The sequence below is a fragment of the Heterostelium album genome, assembly GCF_000004825.1.
Source record: "Heterostelium album PN500 unplaced genomic scaffold PPL_contig13, whole genome shotgun sequence".
Classification (NCBI taxonomy): domain Eukaryota; phylum Evosea; class Eumycetozoa; order Acytosteliales; family Acytosteliaceae; genus Heterostelium; species Heterostelium album.
Genome location: NW_008805090.1, coordinates 294,750 through 314,882, shown reverse-complemented (window position 1 = coordinate 314,882; position 20,133 = coordinate 294,750). Strand labels below are relative to the sequence as shown.

At 28.6% G+C, this 20,133-nt stretch overlaps 7 protein-coding genes across 7 annotated transcripts; 2 read left to right on the top strand and 5 right to left on the bottom strand.

The window, feature by feature from the left end:
• Positions 1-2,128: 2,128 nt before the first annotated feature.
• PPL_05917 (sterol desaturase family protein) lies at positions 2,129-3,687 on the top strand (the record flags this gene model as incomplete). The annotated part of the gene is made up of 5 exons (XM_020576787.1): positions 2,129-2,238; positions 2,308-2,345; positions 2,484-2,613; positions 2,675-2,826; positions 2,891-3,687. 5 exons carry the CDS (start codon positions 2,129-2,131, stop codon positions 3,685-3,687), a joined length of 1,227 nt encoding a protein of 408 aa, XP_020433199.1.
• Positions 3,688-3,906: 219 nt separating this feature from the next.
• Positions 3,907-5,892, bottom strand: PPL_05916 (F-box/WD repeat-containing protein; the record flags this gene model as incomplete). The annotated part of the gene is made up of 1 exon (XM_020576786.1): positions 3,907-5,892. The coding sequence occupies one exon, from the start codon at positions 5,890-5,892 to the stop codon at positions 3,907-3,909; it is 1,986 nt and encodes a 661-aa protein (XP_020433198.1).
• Positions 5,893-9,599: 3,707 nt separating this feature from the next.
• On the bottom strand, positions 9,600-11,456 carry PPL_05915 (membrane bound O-acyl transferase family protein; the record flags this gene model as incomplete). Its single annotated transcript, XM_020576785.1, has 7 exons — positions 9,600-9,885; positions 9,958-10,128; positions 10,193-10,286; positions 10,356-10,400; positions 10,465-10,677; positions 10,751-11,021; positions 11,094-11,456. 7 exons carry the CDS (start codon positions 11,454-11,456, stop codon positions 9,600-9,602), a joined length of 1,443 nt encoding a protein of 480 aa, XP_020433197.1.
• Positions 11,457-13,516: 2,060 nt separating this feature from the next.
• calA (calmodulin) lies at positions 13,517-14,407 on the top strand (the record flags this gene model as incomplete). The annotated part of the gene is made up of 3 exons (XM_020576784.1): positions 13,517-13,519; positions 13,858-14,078; positions 14,182-14,407. The coding sequence occupies 3 exons, from the start codon at positions 13,517-13,519 to the stop codon at positions 14,405-14,407; spliced, it is 450 nt and encodes a 149-aa protein (XP_020433196.1).
• A 571-nt stretch (positions 14,408-14,978) lies between these two features.
• PPL_05913 (uncharacterized protein) lies at positions 14,979-16,964 on the bottom strand (the record flags this gene model as incomplete). The annotated part of the gene is made up of 7 exons (XM_020576783.1): positions 14,979-15,069; positions 15,104-15,190; positions 15,339-15,376; positions 15,408-15,680; positions 15,850-16,270; positions 16,769-16,878; positions 16,950-16,964. The coding sequence occupies 7 exons, from the start codon at positions 16,962-16,964 to the stop codon at positions 14,979-14,981; spliced, it is 1,035 nt and encodes a 344-aa protein (XP_020433195.1).
• Positions 16,965-17,173: 209 nt separating this feature from the next.
• Positions 17,174-18,056, bottom strand: rpl18 (S60 ribosomal protein L18; the record flags this gene model as incomplete). The annotated part of the gene is made up of 3 exons (XM_020576782.1): positions 17,174-17,635; positions 17,721-17,807; positions 18,054-18,056. 3 exons carry the CDS (start codon positions 18,054-18,056, stop codon positions 17,174-17,176), a joined length of 552 nt encoding a protein of 183 aa, XP_020433194.1.
• A 369-nt stretch (positions 18,057-18,425) lies between these two features.
• PPL_05911 (reduced folate carrier family protein) lies at positions 18,426-19,689 on the bottom strand (the record flags this gene model as incomplete). The annotated part of the gene is made up of 4 exons (XM_020576781.1): positions 18,426-18,702; positions 18,780-18,946; positions 19,034-19,155; positions 19,245-19,689. 4 exons carry the CDS (start codon positions 19,687-19,689, stop codon positions 18,426-18,428), a joined length of 1,011 nt encoding a protein of 336 aa, XP_020433193.1.
• Positions 19,690-20,133: the final 444 nt, after the last annotated feature.

Genomic DNA, 20,133 nt, shown 5'->3' with positions numbered 1-20,133 from the left:
ATTGGGATTTATTTAAGAGTGTTGATTGTATTCTTTAAACTTGTCTATCTGACATATTTTACTTGTTCTTTTTTATTATTTTAAATTGAATTTTTTTTTAATAATATAGAAATTTTGTATTTATTTATTTTTAAAAACAATCAAATTCAAATTATTTCTAAACAATAACAATAATAATAATAATAATAATAATAATTTCACACTACCTTTTTTTTGTCCAATTTGCTAGTTATTAGCACCATCTTGGATGGTGTATCTTGACCAACAAGTACAATTATATAAGATGGAGTAGTATTTTTGTTTTGTATTTATTATGAATTTGGTTTAAAGTAATTCAAAATTTACTAAAAATAATTTTTTAGTAAGAAATTTAAATATATAACCAAGTTTTTATTTTCAGCCCAACAACAAATATTGTTAGAGTTGATATTATAATTAAATGATTGAAAAATACTACCGCATCCAATCAGAAAGTGAATAATAATTTTTTTGAAGATCTATGTGATTGATCAACTAAACCATATTTTTTTGTTTTTTTTTTTTTGTGGTGGTCGTTATTGAATCACATCAACAGCAATTTACATAATTAAGATAAATCCTAAATTATCCCCAACAATAATACTAAGTAAACTATGCATCGATGCACAACAAAATCTAATATTTACAATTCAAATATTTGCCATATAATTATAATTTCTCTCAACAACAGTTTTGGTTTAGATTGCTTTGTCTTATCTTTAATTTCCTCCTCACCTCCTCACTTCAGCAGAGAATATTTAGAGCTAGCATCAGTAATAGTAGTAACTGATTCAAATACACTATCTTATTTATAGAGTAGCATAGGTTATGATGAATACACAAAAAAACTTGAAATGTAAGTATTTTCTCCACTATTTTTATGGGTGTTGTTAATACTGTTAGTATGTTGTGGGTGATTGATTTCTTACACACCACTAACGCCACCTACACAATCAAAAAACCACCACCAGTGGTGCTAGTGGTAGTAACCACTTTTAAAACCAAACTAAACCATACAATATAAACCACATAATATTTCTACCATTTTTACCACCACTACCAATTAATAAGCAGCTGTTGTTTAAAACCATATTATGTTTGTGTGTGTCTCTATTAGTATAAATCATATGATTGTCACATTTTTATGTGGTTTGGTTTATTATAAACATATGTTTATACTATCTATATACAATAGCAGTAGCTTTATTATAAACAAAAACACACCATCCAAAAAGTGGGATGGATGGTTTTTACTTATTTTGGTTTAGTTTTGTCCTACTTATTTAATTTATAAAGTTACCACATTCTACAACAACAACACAAATACATCTTTTTCACAAAGCTACACCACAAGAGAAACACTACCATCATCAAGCATTATCTCTAACAATGTTCATATGAATTATAATATCTCCATTTCCAAAATTGTTGGTATCTCTTTTTTTCATTATCAGTTTTTTTTGAAATTATAAAAATTTGTTGTGTGCTCTGAGAAATATGATTGGTTACAGTTGATCAATTCGTCTTTGGCAACATATAATAGTTGTTTTCTCACCAATTAAATACCACATTTCCACACCCTCCCCTGTTGTTTGTGAAAATACAATTAAAATATTTTAAGCATTCTGTTTTTAACCATTCACAAACAATCAATTCAACATCTCAACCATCACACAAGAGAAGAAACAATTTAATTACCTAACAACAAATAATCCTATTAGTTAAAAACAATATTCGTAACTATAAAAATTAAAATTCTTTTTAGTATTTCTTATTTGATGTAGAGGTATTACTTTTTTTTATTGAGTGCACTACTTTAAAATGTATGTATGGATATTCGATTGTTTTTACCATGAAACTCTTCATTTGCAAACATCGCTATCTCAATGCACCATTTCATCAATTGATGAACCACTACCCTCCTAGTTTAACCACTAATTAATTTCCGATGTTCTTTCACTTTCATAGGACAAACAGTTTTGATCCTCGAACATATATTCCCGCCGAATATGATATACCAAATTACATCAATTTGATGATTCCAGTGTTCCTTGCTGCGTTGTTGGTAGAACTTTTCATTTCCACTTGGCGAACTATTTATTTAAAAAAAATGTCATATCATGATTTTAATAATACAATGTTATCAATAACGATGGGTGCATTCCAAGAGATATTCCATTATTACATTTTTCCAATTTATTTTATTCCTTATTTTTATATGTAAATATAAATGTTTTTTTTTCAAAGATATTTTTTCAAAGGATCCTAATGATTGTTTTTAATTTATAGTTGGAATAATTATAGACTTGTAACACTCGATAGTTCAAGTATATTAAGCTTTATTATATCATTTATTGGTATCGACTTTTCTGTATATAGTTTTCATCGGATTGGACACGAAACCAATTTATTTTGGGCCATGCATGTCCCTCATCATTCTTCTGATTATTTCAATTTTTCTTCAGCAATCAGACAAGGTGTTTTCCAATATGTAAATGTCTGGCTCCACTATCTACCACTCTCATTGGTAGTCCATCCTATTCATTATTCTTTTCATCATCATTGGAATAGAATATTTCAATTTTGGTTACATAGGTAAGTAAATTATAAAAAAAATAAAAATTAAAAACAACTAATTGTATTAAAATTTTTTAAGTGAAATGTTTCCAAGAATAAAATGTCTTGAAACTATTTTCGTTACTCCAAGTCTTCATAAGGTTCACCATGCTTCCAATGTTGAATATCTTGATAAAAACTATGGTGGTGTTCTTATCATATGGGATAGATTGTTTGGAACATTTATTGAAGGTAAATAATTTTTATTTTTTTTATAAATCTTTATAATATTAAAATTTTATTTTATATATTTTAGAGGATGATAATATTGATTTAAAATATGGAATTACAGATGATATTTCATCATACAATATTCTTTGGTTAAATGCTCATCATTTTTATTATATGTATCAACTTTCAAAGAAATTGAAGGGATTTTCAAAATTAAAGGTGTTATGGAAATCACCTTCCTGGCATCCAGATCATGATTTACCACAGAACAATTTAGAGACACCGGAGCCCAATCCAACCGAACAAATCAAACCAAAAGAATTAAAACAAAACGATGTTTTTAATATTATTTTATGTATATATATGGTTATCGAAATCACTGTTCTTTCTGCATCTGTAACTACCCTCGAGTTATTTAAACATACATTTTCCGACACTGACTTGGCTTTAATGACCACTATTATGGTAGTTCAGATCACATCTATTGGGTTATTGCTTTCCAAAAACTATCAGCAATCCAATCAAATCAATACGAATAATTCTCACGACCAACCAACAACAATGTTTTTTTCATTTTTTCCAAAAGTGTGCACTTGGCAAACCATAAGAATATGTTTTTCTGGATATGCATTCAATCAAATCATTCAATGGCACTCAAATCCTGAAGATAAAGAAATAGTTGAATACTATACTTTTATGGTTTATTTCACTACAGTTCAACTAATATCTTGGATAGTTTCAATGTTCTATGGAGATGCTTTTTTACTATCAAAATTCTGTAGCAACTCATACAAAGTCAAATTAGCTTTATCATTAACACCAAAGTCAAAAATAATAGATTCAAAAGTAGACCAAATAATTAAATTCATTGACGATAGGTAGAGTGATCGATATTGATAATTTAAAAAATAAAAGAACATTATTTAACATATTATGTAACAAGATTAATATAATATTTTATTATTAAAAAGACGAAAATGTTAAAACAAACAATTTAGGTAAATCAAAAAAAAAGAAGTTATAGATATGTTGTTTAATAAATATATATTAAATAAAAAAAAATATATATATATAGATTTTATTATAAATAAAATATAGTTATCAATCCCAAAAACTCCAAACCCTGATGGTATGATCGGCAGAGCAACTAATTAGTTTATCCTTTTTAAATTCTAACCAATCTACACTTCCAGTGTGACCAGCCAATGTATAGAGATAGCTGCTTCCAGGTTTTTCGAGATCCCAAACTTTGATTTTGTTGTCCATTCCACCACTCACCATCCTGTTTTCCTTTACTTGGAAATGTTTTATCGATTTAGTATGGCCTTTAAAAATTTTACTACAAGTCAGTTGACTCATTTGATTTTGAGAGTTTGAGTTGGTTGGAACAGCCAAGTTAAGATTCCAGGCATGTAGGTTATTACAACTGGAAGTGTAAATTGTATTCTGTCTGAATTGAATGTGCCAAACTGGACAACATAATGGACTGGATAGAACGGCTTGTAAAGAACCAGTTCTCATATTCCAAACGCTGATTGTACCATTGTTGTGGCCGCTAGCAACCGACCAATCGCCGCCACTCCACAGATCGGAATTCATTTGCAAACAGTGTACAGGTGAATTTGAAACCATGGTATGCGATGCTTTTCCTGATCGCACATCCCATATTCTACACGATTTGTCTTGGGCACCGCTTACTATCATATTGTCACCCATCTGTACATAGTAGATTCTTCCGGTATGTCCAGTATGTGATTGGATCTGTTGTCCGGTGTTCATGTCCCATAGTCGTACTGAGCGATCATCACCGCCACTGACCAAAAAGTGATCCTTGAATTCCAACATCCATACCGATCCATTGTGACCATTGAATGTATTGACACACTGACCCGTACTTGCTTTCCAAACTTTGAGTGTAGAATCATCGCTACCGCTAACAACTCGATCGCCTTCAAAGTGGAATGAATTGATAACATCGGTATGGCCTACCAGAGTATGAGTGCACTCGCCCTCTTTGGTATCCCAAACCTTCATAACGCCATCCTCAGCGCCACTCACCAATATGTCACCATGGAACTGGACACCCCAAACGCCTTCTTGATGTCCATAGAGTGTTTGAACCGAACATACACCCTTCTTCCAATTCTTCTCGACAATGTGTCTCATTTGATACATCTTTTTGTAGTTTTTGTTGGAGTTTGTTTTCTTTGGCTGGAACAGAGGTGATTGACTTGGTGAGTTTAATGTATTGGCTGATGGTGGTATATAGCCATGAATGTTATGGAAATTAAAGTTTCTCTTGTGTCCCTTCTTTGACCAATATTTAATGTACAGATTCTTCCAAAGCACAAAGACACCGCATAAATCCCTAAAGTTCTTGTTGACCATTGGCAAAACAAATCCAATGTCTCTAAATGGTAAAAATCCCAGTATGTGAATGATTACTTCGGTTGGTAGATCCTCTATTACTATATATTTCCTATTACCAAAGCGTTTGGTAAAGTTGGACACTTTTTTGGTGTTGGATTTTAAAAAACAAAATGGTGATAAACTATGTTTTGATTTTTGATGTTGTATATATTCTATTGATTGTTCATTATTATTGCTGTTATTATTGTTATTGCTATTATTATTAATACTATTATGAATGAGTTGTTGTTGTTGTAGATGATGCTGTTCAAACATCATCTTTAAAGAAGATGGAGACATATAACCATCTTCATTCAAATCCAGTGGATCATAGTTTAGATCGCATGGATATGTGCTGCTCGATGCTAGAGTTGGTGAATCAACAATCATTCTATCCAAATAGTAGGTAGATGATGTCGGTGTAGTTATCGGTGATTTATGTGATTTTTTTAGTTTTTTTTCTCTTGTTGAATTTAAAATTGGTTGGTAATGTATATTTGAATTTAATTCTATATTATTATTATTACTATTGTTATTGTTGTTGTTGGTATTACTCTTGGAGTGTCCAATTGTTTTGTTTGCCCATTGAAAGAGAGTTGGAAGTGAAAATGATTCAGTTAGCATGACTTTGGGTAACAAAACACTGAGAATATTAGGATATCCACAGAAATCTGTCATTGTTGTTATATGAATTCAGTTAATTATTAAATTAAAATTAATATATAAATTTGAGTAAGGAAATCGAATTAATTATTATGGGGAAAAACGATAATTTAAAATGATGCTTATTATTTCAATAGATTTTAGTAAAGATAAAATTAAAGTATTATTACTATGTAAACGACAAACGAAATGGGTGAAATAAAATGAAATGTTTGAATTAGATATATTAAAAAAGAGGTAGTAGGTTGGAATGAGATGTTTTGAGTTTTAAAAAAATTAAATGTTGACAATGAAAGTAAAATAAAAATGAAGATGAGGACAATGGCAATGGCAATGAAGTGTTTGGTTGACTAATAATCAATATCACATGTGATATATGTTCAACTCAAAGATGATCCATAGAAAGCTATGAAAGTGACTGACTGTTTGTTTGTTTGTTTTTTTTTTTTTTCTTCAAATACCCACCTTTCTGGCACTGTTGCCCAGCGCAACCATCCAGTCGACTCTCACCACGACTGAATCTACAAACAACAACCCACCTTGTTGTGTTGCTGTTACTGCCGGCTACTGTTTAATTATTGACTTTTTAAACCACAGCACAAATTACTATTTGATTGATATGAAATATTGAAAACCAACAACAGCTTGTAGATTTGACAGACAAACTTTTTTGAGATCTAAAAACAAAATAAAACAATGAAAACTATATTGATGTTGTAGTTTATTGTGGTGTAATTAGGAATATTGACGTTATGGTGGAACTACAAATGATATTTCAATAATTTGTTTGTTTGTTTGTTTGCTTTGATATATTACTCTTATTATTTATCTAATAATATCTGAGAATTTCGAAACAAAACACAACAAAAAACAACAAAAAATTCAATAATCCAAAGTAGTCTATTTAATAGATGAACTATCTCTGTCTGTGTCTCTCTACTGCTACAATTAATATATTTAAAATAATATTATGACAAACAATGTTTTTTTTTCTATTTGATTATGGTTGTTGTTGTTGATGTTGTTGATGTTGTTATATTTTTAATAATTTTTAATACTCTGTGAAAAAGACAAACATTAAAATTAAATTAACAAACAAAAATAAACTAAAAAGTATGGCGATATTGCCATCTATTGGTGGGTGTCGATACCTCTTTTAATTTGTTGTTGTTGTTGCTGTTGTTGTTGTTGTTGTTGTATCAGGGTTTGATGTAGTTCAATGTCAAAGGAGGAGAGTGAGCATGTGTGTGGTGTGTCAGAGTGTGTGAATGTTTATATGTGATTGTCAATTGAATTTGAATTTAAATTATATATCTCTCTCTTTTGTTTCTATTTCCATTTTTCCAGAGAACTAACTCTCTATTAATGATAATATTGTTCTTCTTTTTTTACTACTTTTTTTATTTTATTTTATTTATTTTATTTATTTAATGATGATAGAGAGAATCTCCAATACTCTTCAATGTAATTTCTCCATATGGAATGATTATAATATTATTACAAATTGCTATTTATACTCAAAATGTGTCAAACATCTATTTGAATGAATATTGTGGTTTGTCATAAGTTTAAATGTTTATTGTTGTTGTTGTTAATTTCTTCTTTATTCATCATTTGATTATTCATTTATTATGTGTATGGTTTATTTATTAAAAATGAATCCCCCTGTTTGAGATGTGTGTGTGTATATTTGTGTGTGTGTGTGTGTGTTCTAATGAAAAGCGAAAAACACATTAATATATTGTTATTTGATGTTTGTTTGGTTTGGTTTGTTGGTTTGCTGGTTTGTTTGTTTCAATGTCACTTGTTTAATTTTTAACAAACGATTAATGAAGTAGTAACTCTTAGAGTATGATTGATTAAATTTAAAGCAAGTCAACCAATGACAGCTGCAGACACGCTTTAAAGTTATAACTTGATGTTGTGAAGTGGTTGGGTTATATTAGCCTTTAATCTATTGATTATTATAATCGACTTGATCTATCTTTATATAATATTTTTGACGGTAGAATATATAATAGTCAAGTCTTAACCTATAACTACATCTGTGATTATCATACTTGTTTGTGTGTTTTATCTTTCTTACCTTTTTAAAGTTATTTAAAGTTATAAAGTGTTTACAGTTTTTTGATTTGATTGGTCAATCTGATTGTTTGTTTTAAAATGTATAGAGATAATAAAAATAGTTGATACCAATCTTTGATCTTTCTATTTTTATAACTATTATTATTATGATGTATTATATATATTTATATATGGTGTATATATACAATTATTATTTACAGTTAGAAATTAAAGTTATTTACAGTTATTCTTATATATACATGTGTATGTTTATTATATTAATATAAAAGAAAAAGTTGAAACTATAATAAAGTTTATAAATTGAGAATATATTAGATGTTCAACACCCACATTGTTTACATTTGATAATTGCAACATGCTGGTGCTGTTTTTAATATAATATAAGATGAGATACAAAGTTTTGATAAATTAAGAAGTCCAATAATCCTTTTTTGGATGTGCACGATTTTTGAGCATTTTTACTCTGGTGGGGTTTTTGTTTTAATTTTCCCCACACAATCAACAAGCCCCAATTTTAAGTAAAAAAACCAAAAAACTATTTTTAAAAATTAAAATTTTATATTTTTAATTATGATTATTTACATTTTTTTAAAAACTCGATAAAATATTTAAAATAATAATAATTTTTAAATTTTGATTTCTTTATCAAATAAATTAATATATAAATATAGGATGATATGATAAAGAATAAATATATTTTTAAAATTAATATCATTTATTATTATTTTTTATTTAGTTAATGGAATATATATAAATATATAAATAAATAAATGTTTTATTTTGTACATAAATGAAAAACGTAAAATGATTATCAAAAAACTTTTAGATTAAATAGAGAAAATTTTCACAAATAGAATTTGGTTTTTTGAGATACTGTTTGATCAATACGGGTTAGATTCAGGAAAACATTGTTTTTCAATGATCATTATCGATACTGCAAATCTAAAGTAAATTATACAGGGAATTCAATAATAAAAATCACCTTAATTTTAGCCACGTTGCTTTAAAGTGGTATTTTTTATATCTGATCAGAACAGCAAATAAATCTGAAAAACTTTTTCAAATTACTTTTACCAAATTGTGCACTAGGCTCCTTTTGTGTATTTTTAAGCCAGGTGGCACACCAATTTTTCTATTGAGGGGTCAAAAAAAATGAAATGATTTGAGTGCAAAAAGACAATATTGGTATCAAAATAACAATTTGGTGATCTCCAGAATCGTGATTTTATAATTTGTTTCAAAATTTTGTAGAAAACTGTATGAATAATGTTTTTGGAACTCTTTGAGAGAATTTGGTGGAACAAATGATCATAATTATCGACCCAACAACTATAGATTTTTCAAAAAAAAAATAATGAGATCAATACTATTCATTTTCATATGACTTGGGTCCCAAACTTTGAATCATTTGTTTTCTCACCTTTCAATGATTCACATTCATGTGACTTGAGAACCCAAAAAATTTGTATACCATATTATAATTACTTTGGATTAAGGTAGATTATTTGCTTTTTTTTAATAGTCAATATAAAAGTTTTAATTTATTGTAATCGGTAATAAAATATTATAGTATCTGGTTGATTTAAGTTTAGAAATATAATTTATTTATAAGATAAACAATAATAATAAATATATATTTAGAATGACTCTTTTGAATAACAAAGGTGGTAAATTGCAAAGTAGAATGCACCATGCCCCAAGAGAAGAAGAACTCTCATAAGCAAGCGATACGGTGTGCTTGTGGCCAAACCTTTAACGGTTGTTTCCATCCATATGAGCCATCCACATCCAATGAGATTTGCTGTGGACCAAGGGAAACAGATATTTCTCGATGTTACCATAATGATGAATTCGTGGAAGAAACCAGAGAATAACATTGTCAAGAATAGACTAGCCCATTTACTAAATCCAAACAAACTACGTCTATTAAAATAATAACCAACGATTAATATTTAATACAAATATAAAAATATTAATAATCTATTAACAACTTACAAATCATTATGTACATGTCTAAATAACCAAGAGTGTACAGGCTTTGACCATTTCGATAGAATTTCCTTTACCTCTATAGCAGCCCAATAGTCTTCGTAGAATGAGAATCTATCTCTGAAACCACTGATATCAGCCAACAACGAGAATACACAGTGATATAGCAAATAGTATCTAATAAAATCAAAAAGTAAGTGAAAAGTAACATAAATATTTAGAGAATCAATCATCGACTTACTGAAGTTGGAAATTAATCTCTGCTGGTATTAAAATGGTTGCAAATGTTTTGATTGATGGTGGTTTATAAAGATTTGGAATGATAATTTGTACATCTATATTCATTTATAAAATGTGTAAGTTTTAAATATTTGAAAAAACAATTGTTTAATAGAAAAACTTACTTAGGAAATGGACTACAACCAGAATACAGAATGAAGAGTACAACTCTTTAATGAAATTGAGCACTTTTACTTGTAGTGGATAGGGATCGACATAAGGAAAAGCTTTTACCTCTTGATATTGATCGTAAATCAATGTAGGTGACACCAAAAAGTGAATAAAAGTCACCAATATACCAAAACACTGACTTTAGGTGATAGGCTTCCTTCTTTACAGACTCTGGCTCTGGTATATTGTGGAAATCATAATAATTTCTAACAATGAAATAGGAATGATTCTTCCAGGTTATCAAGATCAGCTCCATCGATAAGAATAATGATGTTCCTAAAAATTATTAAAAATAATTAATAATTTTTATAATTAATAGTTTGTTTTTTCTTAATTTATATATATTTACCAATTGGTAGGAATTCATTGCTCAAAACAAATAGAGCTGAATAGGAAGATGATGCCACTTGTAATATTATATACATTGCAACATAGAGCTTTCTCGATATCTTTTTCTTTGCATAGATGGCAGTAACTATTGGCAATAACATTGAAAAACTATGCATCACAGTCAACTCTGGTAAAACCAACAATGGATTTACAAAAATAACATTGAGGAGATCCAAATGTCGAACAAATCTATCAGGTTCACTTAATATAACATAAAGTAATGTTAATGTCTAATTGGAATAATATTAAAAAAAAAAATTAATAATTGATTTGTTTTGTTCTTTTTCTTTTTTATTACTCACCAATAATAATATTCTATTTTTATGTATTAATTTATGTGCCGATGGAATGGTCCCTGGTCGATCTTCAAGGTCAAGATAAGCACTGGAAATTGAAAAAGGTCTCTTATATGTTGTTGGTTCAACTACGATGTATGGTGTCCATTTGTTGTTTTCTGATGGTTGATCAATTTTATCAGATTGGATATTTTCATGTTGCTGACTTTGTTGATTTTGTTGATTTTGTTGTTGATGTTGATGATGATGAGAATGTTGAAGCGAACTGCCATGCTTCAACTTAGTACTCTCTTTTTCATTGACTACTATTTTTGAATTTAATTTTGACACTGCTGATGTCTCTTGTTCAATGACTTGAGTGGTAACCATTAAATGAATATTGTTTTTTTTTTGGTTTTGTTTTTTTTTTTGTTGTAAATTAATTAAACTAAGAGGGGTGATATATTAAATAAAAAGACAAACAAAAGACTGAAAAAAAAAAGGTCGAATATTTTGTTTAATGAAAGATGCAAATTAAATTAAAGTAATAATATAATTTCACTTAATATAAATATTTTTTTGTTTTTTTTTATGTTTTTTTTTAACAATCTGTAAATTATATTTATTTTAATTAAAATAAATAGTTGTTGTTGTTGTTATTAGAATTTAACTATATAAGTAAATAATTTAAATTTTTAGTTTTGATGATTTTGTTTTAATTAATTCGAAATAATATAATAAATTATGATAATTAATGATAATATTAAATAATGAATAAATTTGTAAAAATCGAACAAATAATTAGTTTCAATATTACAAATCTATGTCATAGACAGAATGTCAAAGATCACCAAATTGATTGTGTGGGGTGAATTGAATTTGAATAATCTTGTAGAGTGTTAATTTAATTAAATAAATAAATAAATATATGTATGAATATAATTATAATTATATAATTGTTTTTTTTTTTTTTTCAACAAATATTGATTTAAAATGAAAATAAATTAAAAAAGAAATCTATATAAACAAAAAATAATAAATATTCAACTCTCTTTCTATCTCCCAATTTATAAATGAATTTTGTTTTTGGGTTTATTTAGATTGCTTTGTTTGTTTTGAGTAAATAATAAATGTTTGAATGATGAAATTTATATTTATTGATAATTCAAAATAGTCAACTCATCACTAATTAAAGTTGTCGTACGCTCTTAATGTGATTGGTTGTTGCTATTAACACGTTTTGCTCTGGAAACTCACCACTCCGATTACTTTGTTTTTCACTCATTTGTCAATATTTGGTGTTAATTGTAATGATTGATTGTGTGTGTAATGATTATCATATAAAATAGCACACACCACCATTATTGCAATAAAAAAGTAATCAACGATTTCTTTCAAATCCACATAATTAACTTAATTAATGATGTTATTATATAATTGTTAATGACCTATCATCATTTAATTTTAAAAAAAAAAAAAAAAAAAAAACCAAAAAAACAAACAAATGTGTGGTAAACTATATGATTCTACTAATATCGTCACCATGTTGATATCAAAACTAAATGTAAATTCTTTAAGATTAGACCCAATATGTGTGTACCAAAAATGTTTTAAATAAGATCATCATTAATTTGGATTTTACTTTGTTTTGAACAACTTTGATTAACAAAATTTTTAAAAAATAATTATTTATAATAAATAGGTATTGTAATTTCTATTATTACTTTAATCTTGAATTGAATGTTTTAGTATGAATATCTTCAATATGAATATCTTCAATATGAATATCTTCAATATGAAAAGTAACATGGCGGTCTATTTTAATTAATAATGAAAATTACATTGGTGTTATGTTATATTTGTTTGTAATTTTAACCTGGTCACTATGATATTTTAAGTATTGTGTTGTAAAGATATAATATTATAGATCAATTAATAATTACCGATGACATCCCTGGTTAGCAAACTCCACTACTATACTCTTAGAAATGTATAATAATGCAAAACATGTCAATGGTTGTGAAATGATGTTTAGATGGTCCGAACACTCTAAAACGAGGTCCTATTAAATGAGAGAGTAGGGTAACAAACACAACCAAACAAATTATAAAACATAAAGTTAGTTCTACACCATTTAATATCACTTAGGCACACGATGGTGTTGAAAGGTGAATGTTAGGGAAGGAGTGTGAATAAAATTTTGAACAAAAAAAAACAAATAAACCTTCTATTTTTTTTATTTTGAATTTTTTTAAGATTTTTAATACCCAAAATTATGCAGATTCACTATTTTTTTTCATTTTTATTTTGTTATTTTTGATTTTTTAAATTTATTTTTAACAATTAATTTTTTCAAATTCACCCAATATTTTTTTTTAAAAAATATACACTAAAAAAACTATCTTATTGTTTCTATTATCAATATTTATTTATTTCATATATATACTAAAATGGTAGGTCAAATTTATAAATAATATCACAACCAATCAATCAATCAACTTTTATATTATAAATAATATCTTGTTACTTTTTTATTTTTTTGTAAATCATAAAGTTGAAGATCACCAATTAATTAATCAATCAATCAATCAATTAATCAATCAATCAACAAAATAACAAATATAAAAGCAATAGCTAAGCAAATCATCAATAAACAAACAAATATTAGAATATTAGAGTGTTGTTAACTTTAGCAACCTATTCATTTTTAACTTTTATTTTATAAACAAACAAATTTATATTGAATAACCATTATTAATAACTTTTATTTCAAATATAATTAATTTAACAGACTGAATCATTAACTGAAGAACAAATCGCTGAGTTCAAGGAAGCTTTCTCCCTCTTTGACAAGGACGGTGATGGATCGATCACCACCAAAGAACTCGGAACTGTCATGAGATCCCTCGGTCAAAACCCAACAGAGGCTGAACTCCAAGATATGATCAATGAAGTCGATGCTGACGGAAACGGAACAATTGACTTCCCAGAGTTTTTGACTATGATGGCTCGGTACGCATTAATTATCATCACATCAATACACTTACTTTATTCAGTTTAATGATATTAATATTCAAAACTTTATATTTCTCTATTTTTCTCAAACACTTTATAGTAAGATGCAAGAAAACGACACAGAAGAAGAAATTCGTGAAGCCTTCAAGGTATTCGATAAAGACGGTAATGGATTCATTTCAGCTGCTGAGTTGAGACACGTTATGATCAACCTCGGTGAGAAGCTCTCTGAAGAGGAAGTTGAAGAGATGATCAAGGAAGCTGATTTGGATGGTGATGGACAAGTCAACTACGAAGAGTTTGTCAAGATGATGCTTTCAAAATAAGCATACTCTTTAGGAATTGTTATATAAAACTCAAAACTTGATAATTCTAGCTCCCTTTATAAATAAAAAACAAACAATTGTATTAAATAAAATATTTACTTTTAAAAAAAAATATCTATTTTTGTCTTTTACATAGATTTAGAGTTAGTTGTACAAAATAGAAGTTGTTATTTTTGAGTCAGACCAAGTTTTGATAAAGTAAATTGGAAAGTGTGACTATAGTATGAAACCCATGATTGCAGGAAGATTACATGGAGTAGAGGCACAAAAGGTCGTAAGTTCGAACAAGCCCGTACCTTTGCCAATACCAAATAAAATTTTTATCATCTCTACAAATCCAAAATTTTAATATTAAATAGTAATAATGATGTGTGAAATGAACAGTTAAATCAAGTGGGTTTTATCATTTTTTATTATTAAAACTTGTATAAGAAATATTCAATTGGTGTGCACATTCTACCAAGAACATAGACTTCAGAATCTTCAACCCAAAAGGAACATATTCAAGTTCAGTTTATATTGAGTAGTTCAGTAGATTTTGATATAATGATTGGGTTACTTATCATTCAATCTAGGCATATTTAAATTTCTTTTCCCTATGCTCTTTATTAATATGGGTCATATAGAAACTAGTAATTGTTAGAATTAAGAATAGAATATAACTTGATAATATTAGTAAAAAATGTTTTAACTTACCATAAAACTATTGAAACAAACTCAGATATAATGTATCCCCACGAGCCAAAATAATTAGGATTGAACTCAACCAAAATAGGAATTGCCCTAAGAATTAATATAATAAATGTCTAAACAAATTTCAAAATAGTTAGAAAGTCAGTTATTTGTTTAGATATGATAAGTAATTACTTACTTGAAAATAGTTTTTGTTTAGTTCTTTAAATTCTATTAATAGTAATCTGAGTAAATATACCATATATTTGGACATATGTGGTTTGTTTGAGAGTTTAACTAAATAATAGGAAAGGACCTCAAAATTTACTATTACTAATATTCCTAAACTTTTTTCTTTTGTATCCTTTAGTTGATTGTCGTGTTTTTGTTTTCTTCTCCATATTGTATATATTATGACTAAGAGTATTTCATAAAATTGTGGAGATTTAAAAATAAGTTCTAATTCCTCTTTGAACACCAATTCATTTTTGGTATGATATAAATTGTCTACATTCTCTACCATATCATTTCCATCTGAAAGAGCATTAGATATTTCACTAAGCTCAGGTCCAATTATTTTAATAATAATATTGTAGTCATTCTTTATATAATAATTACATATTTGATTAATTAATAAGAGTGATGTTTGATTTTAACCAGATGTATATACATACTTTATTTTGACTGAATTTCGACTCCAGACTCTCCAATGGTCGACAATTGGAACAAGTGCTATCATCTCCACATGAGAAGGTATTACTTATATTTACATATCTTGACAATACTGTACAATTCATCAAGATGTACTGGCCATTCTCTTTAAAGCAATGTCCATTCTCGTGATCAATAGCCATAAAATTATCTTTACCGTAAATGCCATTATTATATGATATTATGTGACACGATCCAGTTGGATAATTTTTTAACTGTATATTTTCATGCACTGACATTGGAGTGGCAAAGGTTGAGAAGCTATTACTAGGTAAAGACTCACCTTTGTAGAACCATGTTGTTGATCCAATTCTCCCATCTTTATAACGAGACTCTGGGTTGTCACAATCTATTCTTTTGCCTGTACTTTGATTTTGAATATGAACATATCCACCATTTGCTAAGACATATGCACCATTTTGGTTGCATAGACTGAAATACTCGTTTCTGAAAACCTTGGATTGGGTGCACCTCCCATCACTATAATATTGTTTGTGAATACCATTTAATTCATTTGACACTCCACTTCCCTCGAAAGATGCAAGACAAAGAGATAATAAAATTATAAAAAAAATAAAAACTATTTTGTACATATTATGTATTGTATTAATATTAAATAGTATATTATAAATGTGTGATCAGAGTTTGTTAACAATGAATTATTTTTTTTCCAAAAATTAAACCACACACTCAACCTATCAATTAATTGTTTGTAATTAATCACTATTATTTTAAATTTATAATTTAAGAATGTTCAAAGAAAATATTGAAATCGCCCTGTGGTAATGATGATAATAAATTCATATTTCAAATAAATTCTATAAATGTTGGTAATTAAACCTTACTATCCTTCATTATGATTGTCATTTGTATTTGAATAAATTTATTCGTGCTAATCATTAGTTGTCAAGCAATGGTATGGAGTACTTTAATTTGTGAACCTTGCCAAAAAGCACAAAATTGATTATCCTGAAACACTACTCCAAGGTTCTAGCACCTACTGAAGAGCAGGTCCTTTTGTTTGACCATATTAAATCTAACCCAACATTAATTAATATTATCGCTAATATTCTGAGATAAGAGGAAAGCTTTTGGATTTCCAATCAATCTACTGTCCAAAGTAGTATCTATTTAAACTTGTTGAATGTATTTAGTTTACACGTTTTAACGCCATTTTCTTTTAAGTAGCCTACAACCCCCACAATAATTTAATGAAATTTTCGAAAAACTCACTCTTATCAATATAATTTGGGCACAAACAGATAGTAACAATTAATTACTTAATATATATATATATTACCTCACTTGATTTAACTGTTCATTTCACACATCATTATTACAATTTAATATCAAAATTTTGATTTGGCAGAGATGATAAAAATTTTATTTGGTATTGGCAAAGGTACGGGCTTGTTCGAACTTTCTTCCTTGTGCTCTGACGTATGGACGAGCAGTGCTTCCTGGGAGACCTGGAGCACGACCGAAGTGTTTGTAGACAGTTCTGGCCTTGACAACACCCTTGAGGAGGAAAGTGTTGTTACCACGTGGTCTGATGAGGGCGAATTGATCAAAAGTCAAAGCCTTACCACCGGCCTTAACAATACGGGCACGGACAGACTCTGAGAACTTGAGGGCGACAACGGTCAAGGCTGGGACATCCAAAAGTCTCTCGTCGTTGACAACTGAACCAACAACAACGGCGATCTTACCGGCCTTTCTGTCCTTCATGGCATTGGCGATTCTGGAGATAGAAACAGCGATCTTGTTGGATCTGGTTTGGATGAGTCTTCTCAAGACGATCTTGTTGAACTTTGAACCAGTTCTACGGGCAAGGAATTTGTATAACTAATTTGTTTCGATATATAGTAGGTAAATTCTGTGTTAAATCCTGTTTCTTCTAAACTAAAAAATGGTGATGAGATGATCTTACCTTGACCAAGAGAGAAAGGTATGGGTTCTTGCTGACGAGGGTCTTTCTACCAGTCTTACGGGCGAATCTGTGTGATCTATCAACTGCCTAAATTATCAATAATAACACATGTTAATACTTGCTTTGTTTTTCATTCCTACTTTCTATCATCAATCATCAATCATCTCTCCTTGTTTTATGCTATTCTCTCTTTCTTTTCTTTTCTCTTTCAACTTTTCTTTCTCTCTGTTTTGTTCTAGTCTTTCTAATTCCTGTATGTTGGTGACGATGATTGATGATAAGAGTATAGATGTAAAGATAATATAATGTATCATAGATTCTCTTCTCTCATACCATTTCTATATGATGTTCCTAATAGAGAGATTGACTAGTACTTGAGTCTTCTGTGGCTCGGCGTAACACCAGATGCGAGACACCACACACCATACTGCTCACCCAGCCATGCGAAATTTTTATTTTTTAAAAATTAAATTTCAATTCGTATCGTTACGATTGTTTTTCAAAAAACTTTTTCGTTTTTTATTGAGTAGAAATACCGCACAGACAATATATATCGTGTGATTATAATGCATGTTTATTACAATGATTTAAAATCAATTTTAATATTATTCATTATTTATTAGTTTAAATAAATTATATATAAATATCGCTATTGTTATTGTTATTATTATTATTATTATTTTATTGTTATTGTTATTATTATTATCAAGCTATTTCTTGAATTTGATTATTATGATCTAATAGATGCTGTCTAAAAGAATCCAATTGTTTATGTTCTTTATAGGTTTTCGATAGATATAGCATTAGGAATAGTAATGCAAATCCAAAAGAGAGCATCACAAGACATCCACCAAAATATAGGAATTGATGTGTTATTTCGAGATTAAACATCTTGTTGCTCACAGAGAATTGTATCAATACCTGAACTGCAAGAGCTATCATAATATTAAATGAGAAAAGTAATCCTACACGTGATGTCAATCTAATCAATTAAATTATAGTTTAATTAGTAAGAAAAATAAATAAAATATCAAAGATATTATTAATGATAATATTTACTTTTTAGCAATTTGTACATTGACAATTGGTGACATGAATTCAAAGCAACAGTTATAAACAATGAAGCTAATTGTACTAAGATAGATATTGGTACCTAAACCCATAATAATCAGCAGACTGCCACCTAACAATCCAAATCCAATCAATATATAATTCTTTATATTATTCTATAATAAAAATAGTGAAATGTTAGTAAGTAGCTTGAGATGTTGTTATCTATCTATCTATCTATTATCTATGCTATTATATCATACAATTGAATTTCCAAGTCTTGCAGGTATAATCGCTACAAATGCAGCGAAAAAGTATGCACCCGATGAAATATATCCATTCCATTGTTGTTCATTATTGGTTGCCAAGAATAATGATTGCCAATCTGTTAATTAAAAAGGTGTTTATATTGTATTGTGTTAGTATATAGAAAGTAGATTAGATTGGAATTATTAGATGTTTGTCTACACTTACAGGTAAGAACGATTTGATGAATGGAGATGGCAACACCGCTCCAAATGTACCATCGAATGATGTCGGTATCACGATAGGCATTACCAAAGTCACGGATGAATGCTTTAAGTGCGAATCTTGTGGTTGCACGATGATTGTGAAATACGAATGCAACGAGTAGCGCAGCGATGTTGGTGCCCAGTGCCATACAGAGAAGTGTTACCAGTGAGACTCTGCTCACCAGGAGCTGTCCTAGCAAACCGGAGGAGACAACACCGACGAGATATCCAACATTGACACGACACGCCATCTTTTGATACTCATCGGGATCCAAGCTAAAGTAGATGAACGCCAGGAATACAATGTACGCAGCAAACGACATTCCATCAGTCAGTTGTTCAACTATTAGCCATCCAATATTGTTGGTCGATAAAAGTATAGCTGTAGTTGCACCTTTTGCAATCATACCAATAATTATTACACTCTAAACAAACACGCAAATAAATCAGTTAGTTAGTTTCTTTTACAACAAATTCGTAGTATATTTAGTTAACTAACTATACATTACTTTATATCCAATGACTTCACCAAGGAATCCAAAGATAAAGAGAAAGAAAAAGTATGAATATGTCCAATATGGAAAGATCTCATCATAGACTACTTTTGGTGGCACGTGCAATACATTGGTGAGGTACTCCACAAGATATGGTTCACTGGGATCGAACGAGAATAGAAATGAAAAACAGCAATATAATATGAATGGTTTAAGTTCTTTAAGATTCCTAATGATGAGATTATCATATTTAATGCTATTGTTGTTGTTGTTGCTATTACTATTGTTATTGTTATTGTCAATAATTATATTTTCACTACTATTATTATTATTATTTATGAGAATACTATCTTCATT